The sequence below is a fragment of the Lynx canadensis genome, chromosome A2 (genome assembly GCF_007474595.2).
Source record: "Lynx canadensis isolate LIC74 chromosome A2, mLynCan4.pri.v2, whole genome shotgun sequence".
In the NCBI taxonomy this organism is placed as follows: Eukaryota; Metazoa; Chordata; class Mammalia; order Carnivora; family Felidae; genus Lynx; species Lynx canadensis.
In genome coordinates, this window is record NC_044304.2 from 22,365,440 (window position 1) to 22,380,786 (window position 15,347).

The following is a 15,347-nucleotide window of genomic DNA, read 5'->3' on the forward strand; positions in this document are numbered from 1 at the left end:
CGCCGCGAGCCCCGGCGCCTTCCTCACTTTGCTTCTGCGCCCGCCCCTACCCTCCGGAGAATCCTCTGAGGCGTCGCGGCACGAGACCCCGCCGCCCGGGACCCGGCCGCCCTCGAGCGTCCCCGACCCCCCCCACCCCCGCCCCCACCCCCGCTGCTCGGGCCGCCGGGGTCGGGGGACGGCCCCGGGGCCAGCCCGAGAGTCGCGCCCGCGGCGGCGGACTGCGGAGTTGTAAAGAACTCGGCGGCCGCAGTGGCCGGGCGGGGCAGGGCGCGCTCCGCCGCCGCCAAGGACACTGGAGTTTGCGAGTCTCCGCCCGCGCGGCGCCTCCCGCCCTCCCGCCGGGGCCCGCCGGACTCCCCGGGGCCGCCGAGGCGGGGCCGGGCGGCCGCCGAGCGAGAGGCGCGGCTCTCTCCCTCCTCCCCCCGCCTGCCTGCCTCTCCCCTCCCTTCCCTCCCTCCTCCCCGCCCTCCCCCACCCCCTGCTCCTTTTTCTGCTCCCCAAGTGAGCCCGGCGCGCGAGAGGCAGGCGGGGCGGCGCGGAGCAGGCAGCCCAGCGCGCTCGCCCACCGCCCGCTCGGCGCAGCTCCCCGCGGCCGCTCCTGTCGCCGCCGCCGGCGCGTCGGAGGGAGCCCAGCATGGCCGGGCCGGGCTCGCAGCGGCGCGCGTCCCGGGGGGCCTCGGCGCTCCTCGCCGCCGCGCTTCTCTACGCAGCGCTGGGGGCCGTGGTGCGCTCGGAGCAGCAGATCCCGCTCTCCGTGTAAGTGCCGGGTCGTGCGCCGCCCGGGGAGGGGACCCGGCCGCCCGCGACCCGCCGTGTCCAAGTTTGGGCGCCTGCAGGTGCGGCCGGGCAGGACCTGCCGCCGGCGTCGGCCTCGCCTTTCGCACCTGCCTTTCAGGACGGGCGTGGGGCGGCGAGGCTGGGGTGGGATGCTCTTGCCCCCTCGCTCGGGTCGGCGAGGGAGACCTGGAGAGGCTCACCTCAAGTGACACCTCCAACTTTGAAGCCTGTTTACTGAATCCAACTTCCACGGGCCGTTTATTTACTCCCTCTTTGCTATCTTGCCATCTCACTTCTTTTGGGGTGGGGGGATGGGTGGGTTTCTTCCGACTAGTATTTGCCAGGTGATCCCAGTTTGCGTGGTCCAGTTCTCGGGCAATTATTCACATAACCCCCAGTGATCTTTTTAGAGAGCTTGGGAGACTTTGCGCATTCTGAACTATGTGACCCCCCCTCGGGCCCCCTCCTGCGTTGCGCTCTGCAGTTTGGTGCTGGCAGTTTCTACCCAGGCGCTTTTTCTATCTTTTTTTTTTTTTTTCTCCCCCTCCAATGTTATATCGCCCGGCTCCTTCAGCCACAGCTTCGTGTGTGCGTGCGTGTTGACTGTGACACGGGTGTTACATTTGCCCTTTCTCCCTGTAGGGTGAAGCTCTGGGCCTCGGCTTTTGGTGGGGAGATAAAATCCATTGCTGCTAAGTACTCTGGTTCCCAGCTTCTGCAAAAGGTAAGGTTTCTGTGGTGGCAGGAAGCGATGATTTTTCCAGCACAGAAATGGAGGCAGATTTAGTTTTTCCAAACAAACGTGAACCCCGAGGAGCAGCATCAGTTATCAGAGGTGTCTCTGATCCCTCGTTTCTTGGCAATGAAGTGTGCAATGACTTCTCCCCACCAACTGGTTATTTTTAGATGACACTTGATTCTAAACACAAAGAAAAGCGGGATACTCACTGGCACTGTCCTGGCTAGGGCTCAGAAACTGAGGTTTTTGCATGGCTCTCCTTCCAGTGCCGGTATTGCTGTTACAGTGTGAGGGCAGATGCTTCTCTGGCCAAAAAATGCTAACTTCATCCAAGGGGCAGCGTCAGCGCCTGTTTTACGATGTCTTTCACCTTGCCTGCGTTGGAGACTGGGGTTCGGCGTCTCTGAGAAAGACGCTGCACTATTGTTTGTCATCCCTGCGGTTGTACAATCCCATTATTCCCCAATCATCTAGACCCACGGCTGGGATGCATTACATCATTACAGATAGGAGAATGAATGTGGTTATCTTTCCACTCAGCTGCACTGCCGGGTAATAACCTATGAGAGTAGTCCACCAACTTAAGAAATTGGTCTGCGTCCATATAATTCTGGAGAGTAATGAGAACGGAGAATTGATTATTAGGCTTTTATCAGAAGCTGCATCAATTTTAATTCAAACAGGCAGTATTATGCTTAAAATTACCTTGTGATATGTATGGTCCTTTGCCCTCCTCTCCAAGGAAGAAAAAGGAAAAATATAGGCTGGGAAGGAGAGATTACAGGGGTTAAAAGAATTTCAGGTTAACAAATCAACAGGATTAATCCAAGTATTCTCTCAAAGATAGAAAATAAAAATTGGCCTTTAGGGGATAATTCTCTGAAATGGGTACAACAGCTTAAATTGTCAAGTTAACTTTTAAGCATTTTTAAATGTGCTTTTTGGGCCAATGTAACATATGTGTTATGCATGCTGCCTGGTAACCAAGTACGTATTTATTTATGGCACTCCGCTTCAGAGAGTAGCGTTTTTGGGGACATTATATGAAACAGTTTGTCACATGAAATCCGAATATCGTAATAAGGCATCAGCCCACAATGGAATGAGGGAAGTTATTCTTAAAAATTGCCAATAGTCATATTCTTTGAAACAGTGAAAAAATTGTTTGCTCAACTCCGCTATTTGGGGAAGGAATCCATTGAATTATAGGCAGTTGATAAAAACTTGAGGCTACGATGTGCCTTTCTGGAAGATGATCATTTACATTCCTGTGACCCACCTCTCCGTTTATAGGAATTGCGTCTTTGCTAGCATTCTTTTAACCTGGACCAGTCTGTATTCTGCTTTGGCATTTTGCCTGCGTGTCATATGTTTTATGTGGAAAGTTTTGGACTGTTGCACTGCGTGTGTTGCATTGCTTGTGTATTTTCCTTATGCTTTTAAAGAAGAGAACGTTTTGTATAACTTTAAAGAAACATTTTTCATCTGCATGTTGTAGTGCGGTTGTACCAACTCTGAAAGTATCCCTTCAGAGCCTGTGAATGTTTTTTTTGTGTGTGTGTGTGTGTGTGTGTGTGCTTACATATCTTTTATCTCACGTTTTGTAGAAGCGCATGAGATACGCTTTTTCCTTCTCTCTGAAGTTAGCACAGGCACTTGCACTCACATACGTGCTGCACAAAAGCCCATCAGCCATATTATTGGCCACTCTATAATAGCAAATTGGAAACAGCCAAAATGCTTCTCTTACCTTCTCATCAGCATCCTTTCTGATATTGAATTCACAAGCCTAGCTCTGCTTTTGTCATGTTTGCAGCTTGACAATTGTGTAATTATATCCAGCTGTTTATGGCTTTGTTGTCATTTCTTGCTGTTGCCTGGCTTTTTGTAATCTGATGCGAGGGGAAGGTGGGGTGTTGCTTGCCATTGGGTTCCAGGGTGCGTACCTGCTCTTGCATTTGGAATGCAGGCATCTGCTGAGGAGTCCTGAGATACCTATGGCTTTGGCTTGATAGGCAAGGACTTTCATGAACGATGGGCAGGCATGCCGGACAACTTGGGGGGCACTTTTGTAGGTACCTTTTGGTCATCTTGGCCCGTTACCTCCAAATATGACAGTGTTTTTAAATTAGCAGAGAACATTGATTTTTGACAGTTCAGAGTATAGGAAGGTATAAGAAAGGTCTCAGGTGCTCAGAGTGTGGGAGGCATCAAATCGTTTGGAAAAGCAAGGAGACAGTTGCCTTTCTCTTGCTAATTCTCGAGTTTCTGCCCGTGTGCGTGAAGAAACACTCTTCCAGTCAGAACTCTATGCACCTTTCCATCACGTCACTTCATCCTTAATAATGAAGATACTTTCAAAATGAGTTAAAAAAAAAAAAACTTGGCTGAAAAATGTGCGAACACTGTATTAAGGGTCTTCAAAGGTGACAATACCATGTTGCATAATGGACACTTTTGCATAATTACACTTTTAAGGCATGGACATTTGAACTTGGTTTTCAGTTAAGTGGGTATACTGTATACCAGTGTATAATTTTACATGCTCTGTGTAGTTTCTCTAGTTGACGCTTCTTGTTGTGAATTAATGTAGTGTGTTCATTTTTAGAATGGGAGCTTAGTAATTTTTGCACTAGGGCAAAAACTTTACAAAACAGCTATTGTGAGTATAAGTTAAATAACAATGGCCACTTATTTTAAGGTGTTTGGAGACTGGGAAAACTGCCATTTTGGTAAGGCTTTTATTAGATAATATAATTTGAGCTGGTAGTATTATCACTGACTTCATCAGCATAAATACAAGTATTTAACAATGTACTTCATTGTCACGGCTTCAAGAAAGAGAGTATGTCCTCAGTTGTTTCTATGTTTAATACCACGGCTTTTGCTACTTTAGCTTATGATAATATGGTAGGTATTCTCTGCCAGAATTTTCCTCTTTTTTTTCCCCCCTGCTTTTTGTCTTTGCTGAGCACAGGAATAGCAGCCTATTAGTTTCTTAAGAAGAGGATATTTTGAGTTTATAAGATTCAGTCATCGTGTTTTAGCAAAGTCGCGTGTTTTCAGTACGGAATGGAAGAACATGAGACTTGTATGTTGGGCCCAGAGTTAAGCTTGAGGGGTTTTACGGTTGTTACAGAACCATGGGCCCCTGCAAGGGAAGTCGTGTCGTTCTGCTGTGGGTCCGTATCCCGCTGTCCTAAGCCGGCAGGTACTGTAGACGTTTCGATTCACTTCAACTTTTAATTAACTTTCCTATTTGACGTATTCATGCCGGTATTCAGCTGCCTCTATCTGTTTCATTTTCCTCAAAGAATGCACATTGTTTGTGTTCTTTTGGAGAGGTATAGTTTTATTACCTCTCTATTTGGGGATTCAGTGCGCAGCATTCCGGTGGGTCTGGTAACCTAGGCTGTTAAACTCGTGGGCTCCACGCTCCGAACATCCACAATACAAGGTTTTAAAGTGGTGTGATTCTCATTTCAACCTCCTTAGGAAGAATGTGGTCGAGGCTGGGTTTTTCATTCTATTTAGTACCGCATTCAGACAATGCTATGTTTATGGGAATGAAGGTTTCCAATTACACTTTCTAGAATTGTGATGATAAGTACACAGCGGAAATACAGGTACGGTATGTCTCTGTCTTTAATGAGAGGAAAATAATTGACATTTACCTTGGATGCCTCATGCAGCGCTTACCAAACATGCACTTCTTGGAATGCATGGCAAGGCTTTTGCGTCATCAACTATTTATTGAGAGGACGGCTTTAATACATAAATGTGATGTCTCTTTGTGCAAGACGGAGTCAGCAAAGTGAAAGGTTGGTTCTTTCACCCATTTTGATAATTATGACTTTTCATCAGCGTGGAGATCGATGGACTTTTAAATAATTGAAAAGGAGGATTCACTTGTCAGGAATTGGGTAGGAAGCCTGACGCGTGTACAGATTGCTTTTTAGGTGGGGGGGGGGGTGCTACTTTGCTGAACATTTTTGTTGAGAAAACACAGTTGTTTGTCATTCTGCAAGATGAATGCATTCAGCCTCCACCGCCAGTGCTTTAATTCCCAACGCCACTTCAGCTACTGGACTTTTCTCTGGCAGATTATTTTTAAAAGCCTTGAAATCTCAGAAATGACAGATTTCAGTCTTTCAGGACACTTTACTGGTTTCATTATCCCAGTCACCAGAACATTAGTGGAACAGGGTGAACCAGTTGCAAGTCAGTGATATCTTACCCACGCATGTATCTAACTGCATTTGTGAACTCACACGCTGTCCTTTGCCCACCAGAGAAACTTCTTTTTGTATGGCTTTGCTAAATTTTTGTCTGAACTTCTTTTGTTCATGTCTTTTTCTTCTTTTACTTTCTCTCAAAATTTCTTTGCTGCCAGATAGATTTCTGCTTTGCCTTTTCTTTCATTAGGAGCCGCTGCAGCCCCTGTGGCTGGATTTGCAGATGCTGGTCAAAATTAAGGGAAACGAAAATATAGGCATTATTTTCTTGTTGGAGGCAAACTCAGATTTTTATTTCAGTGTGGTTATAATTTTGATCAATTACTATGGCGATCTCATGCTGGCTCTTTATTTCATTTTATGTTTTATCTTATTCTAATACCAGGGTGCTTTTAGGCAAGCACGCGAGTACCAAATCACCTAATAATTATGAAATCTGTGGGGCACGTGCAAGCACAGTTGGTGTGTCCATTTTGTGTTGAAGACCTAGCCATGTATGAGGACGAACAAAAGTAAAAGAGACGTGGAATCATTACCCCAAGCACCTGCGGGCCCACCAGGTGTTTAGCTGTCCTGCAGCCTGGAGCACATGGTCCCAGGAGTGCAAGTTTGAGATTTGAGCCCTTTTCAGTCTCTGATTGATCCTCAGTTGGTGGTAGTGCTCACACTTAGGTTGATCAATACGTGACTTGGTGCGTTGGGCTTACTTAAAGAAGCGTATATTCTCACCAAGATCTTTTGTGTCCTGTCTGCTATTCATCCAGATTTACCGTCATAGATGGCAACAAATGGACTTCTTCTTTGTCCGTGTTCATGTCGGTCAGGGGTCCTCCATGTTTCGCAGTCACAGTGCTAATTGAAATGGTCCTCCTCGGCGGAGACCCACAGCATCTTCTAGACAGAGGCTTTGAACAGATTCTGTGCTCCCTGGGACGCTCTGCTCTGACTGGGATGTTTGCTGTGGCTGAGACAGAGAAAAGATGAAATAAATGCTGTAAATGCCAGCCTGTGAATTAGCATCTGAGATCCTTTTAATGCAACTTTTATACAAGAGACATAATGGCCTATGTTTTATCTCGAGTGATTGCAGTCATGCTATTGCGTATCATTCGGAAAGAGACAGAGTTCCCCACGTCAGGCTTCTGGAAACACTGGTGGAGTCTTTATCAGCCTTCTTTGGTCCATTAAACAAAAGTTAGCGTCTCCTTCGAGAGAAGGAAATGATATAGAGGAAGAGGAGGGCTGCTTGATTTCCTGTGATTTTCCTGAGTATTTAGTGACCAGCAGACTGAGGTGGTTGTTCCTGAAATGTAAAGCCAGTCTCAGAGACCCCTCTGTGACACAGTCCTCTGTCTGGACCACAACCCCCCGCCTTGACAGATTAGGCATCTGCATCGCTGATTTTTTTTAGGGGATTTCTGTGTGTGTAGCCAGCATGTCTGCTTTTCAGAAGAAAGTTATTTTACGGATACAAACTATGAGAAGAGTCCAGTGTGTTACCAATAAATGGTAAACATTTCAGTGTCCATTTGCTTTGGACATCCACCACTCATTAGGTGCTCATTCCAAGGCTGTTTAAATAAGGCATTAAATGTATAATGTGTATTAAATTTGTATGTTGCATACCTTCCTGGTTACCCCAAATCAAGATTATGGAAATAAACAGCTCAGAAGCCAAACTATTAATGGGCATTTCAAGGACATATTGGAAAGGAGAGCATTATCGTCTGACAAGAAATAGATGGCCATTTCTTTGTGCACTTCAGAGTGTTTATCTTGGCACCTGATATTGGAGAACAGTAGCCTCCGAAGGTTAAAAGAGCTGTTATCCATGTAAATGATCTGGACAGGCAAGCTGGGCAGGGCCGTAAGTGGCTGTGGGTTCACAGAGCAGACCTCTGGTTATCCGTTGTAGGTGAAGCCAGTTGATATTCAGGGCTCGCACATGTCATTACCATTACACTTATTAGCTTCGTGCATGCGTGCATATGCCCGTGAAAATGGATGCTGCTTATCACAGATTGTGCCAGATGCCGCCTGCTGATGGAGAAGACCACTCTTGTCCTCTCGGGCTGCCAGAGAGTGTGGCTTGAGGGACCCCACCAGGGTGCTGGGACAGAGCCAGTCCAGCTGGCACCTGAGATCTTGTAGGCAGCTGGAAGCTGAGGATCTTCTGAGACCAGGGCCAGCTACATAATTTGCAGGGCTCAATGTGCAAGGGAAATATGGGGCTCCTCCTTCAAACACTAAGAAGAATTTAAAGATGATGACAGCAGAGCATTAAAGCACAGGGCCTGTTGGGTGCTGGGTGAAGTCCTCTACGGGGCAGGCCGTCCTCATTTCGGCTTTTTCTTTTCCCTGCTGGGTAGTTCGTCCTCTCAGCCTACTTGAATGTTGGCTCCCGCCACAGGCTAGAAGGTGTCCTTTGCCCGTCTTTGTTCATCCTCATAATAGGTGGAGAGCATGGAGCATTTTCAGAGACGCACTCCTTTGGAGATGCAGTGTTGGTAAAGGAAAGGTCACTGGCCTCGGAGCCCCGGCATTTGTCTTTTTATCTTTTCTGTAGGCGTTTCCTGAGTGGATTTGGGCAAATTGCTTAATCTCCTAGTAAAGACAGGTAGTGTCCACTCTGCAAGTCCTGCATTCCAGGTATTGTGATAAGTACTTCACACGTGCCATCCGCCATCCCTAAATTCTCCCAGTGACCGAATGAGTCAGGGACTACCATTCACCCCATTTTACAGATCTGGAGCTTGAGGTTTACTGAAGTTAAGCAGCCTTTCCAAGGTGATGGAGTGTGCTTACCTGGCCGCTGTGCTGGAGTTTCCCTTTGACCCTGTGTGACCTTTTTCAACCTCGGTTCTTGTTTGAAACAACTGTGGCTAATCCCTGCGCTTCTCCACCTCCTGGGTGTCTGGGAGGATTAAATGAGGTAACAGCTGAGAAGTTACTTCAGGAACTGAAAGCCTCGATAACAGCAGAGAAGACAGGTGTAGAGTCAGAGGGACTGGGATTGGAGTCCCAAATCTGCCGTTTCCTAGCTGGGTTGCCTCATAGTTTAACATTTCTGAACCTGTACCCTCAAACGTGAAAGGAGACCAGCACCTTCTATGTTATAGGCTGTAGTGAGGATTAAATGGAATAAAGTGCAAAAAACACTTAGCATGGTGCCTGGTATGCGAAAGCCTCCTGGCAGGGATTGGTTGAGGTCATGATTGGTTGCATGATATGAATAGAGGGTCTTCAGGTAACCTTCCCTGAGCATCCGTGGGGCCTGGCTCACAGATATGTGTGACTAAATGAGCAAGTGCACGAATGGGTGGGTGAGTGCTGGGTGCCAGCGTGTTGGCAGGTGATCCCACCTCCCACCTGACAGGGAGGAGCTTGTGGACCCCAGCGGGAGGAGGTGGGAGGAGGCTATGTGGAGGCAGCCTCCCCCCAGACATGCCCTCCTCTCCTTGAGGTCAGCTCTCTTCTCCCTGAGGGTCATGAGCGGAACCCCTCACACATCGGGCTTGAAGAACTGCCTCAGGGTCTCCCTGTTACCTTCTTCCTGGCTCACCCTGCTGTGGGGGCAGTGGGTCAGGCTGAGGAGTGGCTGCCTGTGCCCCAGTGTTCAGGGTGCGGCTAAAGCCATAGGAGAGCCCAGGCGCCCAGTGATCCCCTCGCTGGGGCGGGGGGGCACATCCAGGAGCCAGCCATGGACACTCATTGATCTGAATGCCCTCTCGGAGAGCATTCCAGGTATTTCCTCCCACCTGCTAGACTTCTCCCAACAGCTTCCTAGGTGGTGGCCCTAGAGACCAGCAGGGGACAGGGCACCTCACTGGGCAGGGGGTCTTTCCTCCTGTCGGGACAGGGAGGTGCAGTGATGCATGGGGACTGCCATCTGCCACCAAGTCGCAGGAGGCACTGAAAGGCATTCTGTGTCCCTTGGCCCTTCCCACTGGCCCTGCCTGCCTATGTTTCAGAGCTTGCTTGGCGCATCCTGTTGTTGTGTTTGGCCTGTGAGCCTCTGCAGTCCTCTGCTGGTCTCCTTGAAGATGTTGAAGGAGTGACGCGGGCCACCCCGGTTTGTACAGACATAGGCACCAACACTTGGAAGTCATGGTGGGGGGTGCTATTGTAGACGCGTAACTTTAGAAAATTGTTTATGCACGCAGCCCTTGTAACCAGCAGTGAAAATCAGTAAGAAGTCGGGCTTGAAGGTGAACATGCAGAAGCTGTGGTAGTTCCCCTTGGACCAGGTAGTTCAGAAAAGTGCCCAAGCACCATTCGTGCCCAGAAATGTTACAGAACATCAGAGCCTGACAGCACCAGCAGCTTCTTGAAATCCACCAAGGTCATAACCAGCTTAGGTAAACAGATGGTTGATGGGGGCTGGATAGGAAGGAGATGGACTTTTTTTTTTCTTCTGAGTGTTCACGAGCCAAACGTTCTTTGTATGAAAGCAGATCATGTAAGGCATCTGATGTGGTCCTTAGTTCTCCTGGAGGCGGCCCACCTTACCGCCTCTCCCAGGTGGGGCTTGTAGCTCAGCTGGCCACGCGGTGAGGCTGGGACTCACATGGGTTCATGTTGCCCCCCCCCCCCCCCAAGCCTTTGACTTTCCTTTACAGCACATGACGGCTGTGTGGGATCAGCCCACCTGAGCACACGCTTCGGCGGGGTCTGCAGGGCCACAGCAGGATGAGAAGGGCTGGGTAGGTGGGGATGCCAGAGGCCTTGTGTGTGCTTGGGTGGGGTTTCGAGATATTTGCTCTTTGGGCAGCGAGGCCAGGAAGGGCTCTCTGACCTCCAGCGTGGGCTGTGCCTTCCGTGGGACAGAAATGGTTCCTAGGGGAGCGTGGGCAGGGTTGGCTGGTCTGGCCCTGGCTGGCAGGGGGGAGGTGGCAGTGTCGGACACCTTAAGGCCTCTTCTCAGCCTGGAGGGCACAGCTGCCAAGGAAGAGAGTGACCTTGTGGGATCCCCAAGCAGGATGCAGTCTCAGCTAAGACAAGAGGACTGAGCAGTTCTGCCAAAACCGGGGAGCATTTACCTCCATGTTTTCCCTGAAAAGTCAAACCTGCTCTTCATCTCTTGGCTCAGGTCTCTAAATATGGCAAATGTGGTATCATACACTTACTGATTTGACATATTTTCCTGAGACTTTGGTGTTTTGCATTAAAATGGAGTGAAAGGTGTAATTGGCCTGTGGAATTGCCCTGAGTCTAGACCTTCCCCTGATGTAAACTTGACCCTGCATTTCCTTCTTGACAGCTGCTCACTCTTGGCTCCCAGGAGGGAGCCAAGTGTCTGGTTTTAGAAAAATCTAGATTTCTATTACGATGAGCTTGAGCAGCTGAAAAGAGATTTTTAAAAAGAGCACGGGCTTTGGAGCTGAATTCTGCTCTCCCAGTCACTAGTTTTACCTCCCTGGGCCTTTGGTTTGCTCACTGGCAAAACAGAACTAATAATAAAAGCACCTGTGTCATAGGCATTGGGGAGGATTGGATGCTATAACCCACACGAAGTGTTTGGAACAATATGTGTCACATGGGAAGCCTCACTGCCCTGGCTTCTCTTGTTTGTAGTGTCCCGCCTCATTTTTAACGAAGAGCAGGAGAGACTTCAGGAATTTTAGTCACTTTGACCCCATGATGAGTTCATAAAATTAAGACAGCATATGGCATACGCATTTAATGCAACAAAGGCACCATTGCAAACAAAAGCATTTATTATGTCCCCAGGGAGGTGGATTGCTTTTGCTTTCTTTCCCGAATTCTTCTAATCTAGTCCCTCGTACAGTAAAGGTGGGAAGTTTTGGGACACAAGTTTGTTCTTGCTATAACATTGTACTGTAATTTGCAAAGCAAGGGGAGACTCAGAAACACCGGGCAGGGCTTTGGCTCTTTGTACCTGCACCATCCGTAATGCCTTTTCTATTGTGTTTGTTGAGGCAGAGGCGGAAAAATAGTGTAAAAAGAACAATAGGTGTGGGAGGCAATAAATCCATTGGAAGTAGGTAGTCTTTGGCCACGAGTCATAATATACAGCTTTACTCTTAGCCTCCTACCACTTTCCATTATCGGTGAAATTTCTGTTAACACAATATGATTACATTATGTGCAAACAGCTCAGTGGGCATAGGTTTTTGCCCCACTGACAGTCATGTGGCTTCTTGGATGGTAATGCTAAAGTTTGAATATTCTTTTTTCTCAATTTTGGCCTGTGCCCCTGTCAGAATGCTGTGCTTTTGTACACCAGCACAGAGGACACTGTTTAAGGGACTGTCAGGCAACCAGTCAAATGCACGCGTGTATGTGTGTGTGTGTGTGTGTGTGTGTTTTAATATACACGGGCTATTTCCCTGTGTAGATTAAAACTGGTGTCTACTTTAAAATCTCAAGATCTGTGGCCAAGTGTGAGTATTTCTGAATATTAGGAGTCACTTGGTCACCCTGAAATAAGATGTAATCCTCTCAGGAAAGGGCTCACAGCTCACTAATCTTTTGAAAAAAGCCAGCGATATACATTTGCCAGAACAGGAATTTCAAAATTATGGAGCCACAGCTGGATTTTCTACTTAAATTGCAAGATTTTCAGTTTTTGTGTGAAACAAATACCCTATGAATGTTAAAAATATATAGACTTGGAAAGAAATCAAGGGATTATTGATTGAAAACTTTTTTTAAAAAAATGTTTATTTTAAGAGAGAGCGAGCGAGAGAGAGCGCGCGAGAGAGCACAAGTAGGGGAGAGGTAGAGAGAGAATCCCAAGCAGTCTCCACACGGTCGGTGCGGAGCTCCATGTGGGGCTTGAACTCAAGAACTGTAAGATCATGACCTGAGCTGAAGTTGGACGCTTAACCGACTTACAGGGGAGGCAGTTGGTCTTGGGAAGGCAGAAATGTGTTGGTGAAAGTCTGGATCTGAGTCAGGCTAATCCAGATTTGAATCCACTGCTACCACTGACTAATCGTATGACCCTGACGAGTCAGTCATCGAACCTCACTGTTCTTATCTGTCAAATGGGCACAATGGTACTAACGTCTAGGGTGGAGTTGGGAAGTCCAAATGAGAAGATGTACACAAGATGCTTAGCAATAGTGGCTCACAGGAAGCGTTTGGAAAAGGTGGGCTGTTGTCACCATTCCCCAGGAGCTGCTCCCGCATACCTGGGCCTGCTGGCTGCTGGAGATAGTGGTTTGTCCACTTGGGGGAGTGGACACTGGAGGCCTTATTCGGAGACCTCCATTGAAGCTGCTCACTGCTGAGCTCCACAAGGACGTCTTAGAAAGTGATCATAATACTGATACAGGTGATTTGTATGTTGTGCCATGTGCTTCATTTGCATTATTTAATGCCTCACAGCCACTCCTGAGGTCGGTTCCGTCACCACCTCCATTTTAGAGATGCAGAAGCCAAAACAGAGAGTGTAACTTTGCCCCAGGTTCCCCAGCTCCAAGTGGCAAAAGCAGGCTTAGAACTTGGGTCTTGTGAGTCCTGTTCAGGTGCATGGGCTGGGGCATCTGGGTATTTCTAGGACCAGCATGTTTTGGTCCTAGCCTGGTATTGGCTCATTCGGACAGTTGGTGGAAGCTTCTTCCTCATCCTTAATGTTTCCCCTTTGGAATTTTTAGTGGATGCATTGTCGTTTGCTTTCATAATACAGAATTTAAAAAGGAGCAACAGGGGCGCCTGAGTGGCTCAGTCGGTTAAGCGTCCGACTTCGGCTCAGGTCATGATCTCACGGTCCGTGAGTTCGAGCCCCGTGTCGGGCTCTCTGCTGACCGCTCAGAGCCTGGAGCCCGTTTCAGATTCTGTGTCTCCCTCTCTCTCTGCCCCTCCCCTGTTCATGGTCTGTCTCTCTCTGTCTCAAAAATAAATAAACGTTAAAAAAAATTAAAAAAAAATAACATAAAAAGGAGCAACAATGAGGGAAGGGCCCAGTAAGCCTTCTAGCTTTCTACAGTTTCCTTTTTTATTATAATAACATGATGCTGCTTGTCTTTTGATTTCCTTTGAGGGTCAGCCAGCCCTCTCCACATCAGGTCTGACTCTTAAGAAGCCTTTCTGAGAATCTTCATTGAATTTGGCTCAGTTTCCCTTTTTGTGTTCCCCATTATGGAAACGGATGATCCTGTGGAAGAGCCTGCTTGGGCTCCAGGACCCTGGTGCGAGATGGATCTGGCTTGGAGCCCCAGTGTATCCCTTCTTTGCTTCACTTCTGGGCCTTGGGTTCCTTACCTGTAAAATGGGGTCATGGTGAGAATCACCTGTGTTGGCATGTTTGCAGTTTTAGTGCCCAATAGATTTCACCTCCTTGGTTTTTGATGTGCTCATTCTTTGTCTCTCTTTCCTGGGTGTTTGTTGGTGCTCCCCCCCCCCCCCCCCCCCCCCCCCCCCCCCCGCCTCGGGGAAGGAACAGTTCTGTTTTTCTGCTTGATTGACAACCAGCTTGAAGGCCACAGCCCTTAGACCCACTAGGGTCAGTTTTATTTTGCATAGAATGAGTCCGGAAGATCTGTTCATGCCCCTGGCAGCCCTGGGGATATGCAATATCCTGAGGATCCCTTATCTCTTCCTGTGGGGAGTGTCAAGAAGGAGGCAGGTAACTAGACCTTAAATTCTCCAAGGGCAGACTTGCTCTTTTTGATGGGAGAGGCACTTAGCACAGAGCTATCTTTAGGGTGGGGTTCAGGGGTTGTTGGCGGAATGTACAGATTAAACAAAGGAAGAACCTTGCCGGGCCTTTTTTTCTGGTGCTCACATGCTGGTGATCAGAATAAGAACACTGTTGAGCACAGGCCAAGAACTAGGTCCTTCACATCTCTTTCCCCATTTACTCTCTCGTACTGGGTTTTATGAATCCTCAGCATCAGGCGTGGATGCCGCAAAAAGTTGGGGGCTGCCTCCTGGCTGCAGCAAGCCAGCTCGGAAGCCCTGCAAGCAGGTCCCTCGCCCACAGCCCTCTTGGTGCCAGCAGGCACTGCCAGACATCCGAGCCAGCTGGTCCTCACTTCTTCCAGCCTGCGACCCCCTCGCCCCTGGGGAGCATCCCTGCCGCATCCTGAAAACACGGCCGTGTCTCGCCCAGAAGCCTCCTTACCAGGCTGAGGGGTCCCGGCCCCTCCGCAGCGCCAAGCCGAGCAGCTGCGGCGGGAGGACCGCAGTGCCGGGCGGGAGCACCGCAGTGCCGGGCGGGTGCACGAAGAGCACCAAGCGAGACTGATGGGGCCTCCGCCGCAGCCGCCACCATCAACCTGGGGGAGGCAACTCGGCGAAGGCAATTAGGAAGCTGCTGCAGCTAATTCCATGAAGTGCTCGAATGCCACATTCCCAGTGACATTAGGGACAAATGTGAATTGTAATTTCTATCCCTTTCACCTTCTCCGAGGCCCTGCCTGTGTCAGGATGCTGCACAGTGTTTGCTGGGCTTGGTTTCTCCTTCTCTTTGCAGGTTTCTTTTATTTTGCATGTGTTTGTTTATTTGTTTGCCTATTCTTTACATCACCAGGACTGGGTTTCTGAGTGTGCGTTGTGGGCGATCGGGAGCTTATTGTCCGCTGCATGTAACCGCAGCGTCCACAGGGCAGCATTACCCACTCTCG

The 15,347-nt window shown here is 48.8% G+C and overlaps 1 protein-coding gene across 1 annotated transcript in view; it reads left to right on the top strand.

The window, feature by feature from the left end:
• The first annotated feature begins 637 nt into the window (after positions 1-637).
• The window catches only part of CACNA2D3 (calcium voltage-gated channel auxiliary subunit alpha2delta 3), an 863,383-nt gene continuing 848,673 nt past the window's right edge, over positions 638-15,347 (top strand). Inside the window, exons 1-2 of the mRNA XM_030307036.1 lie at positions 638-759; positions 1,423-1,504. Of these exons, the coding sequence (XP_030162896.1) occupies positions 638-759; positions 1,423-1,504 (204 nt within the window). The remainder of the gene's footprint in view (positions 760-1,422; positions 1,505-15,347) is intronic.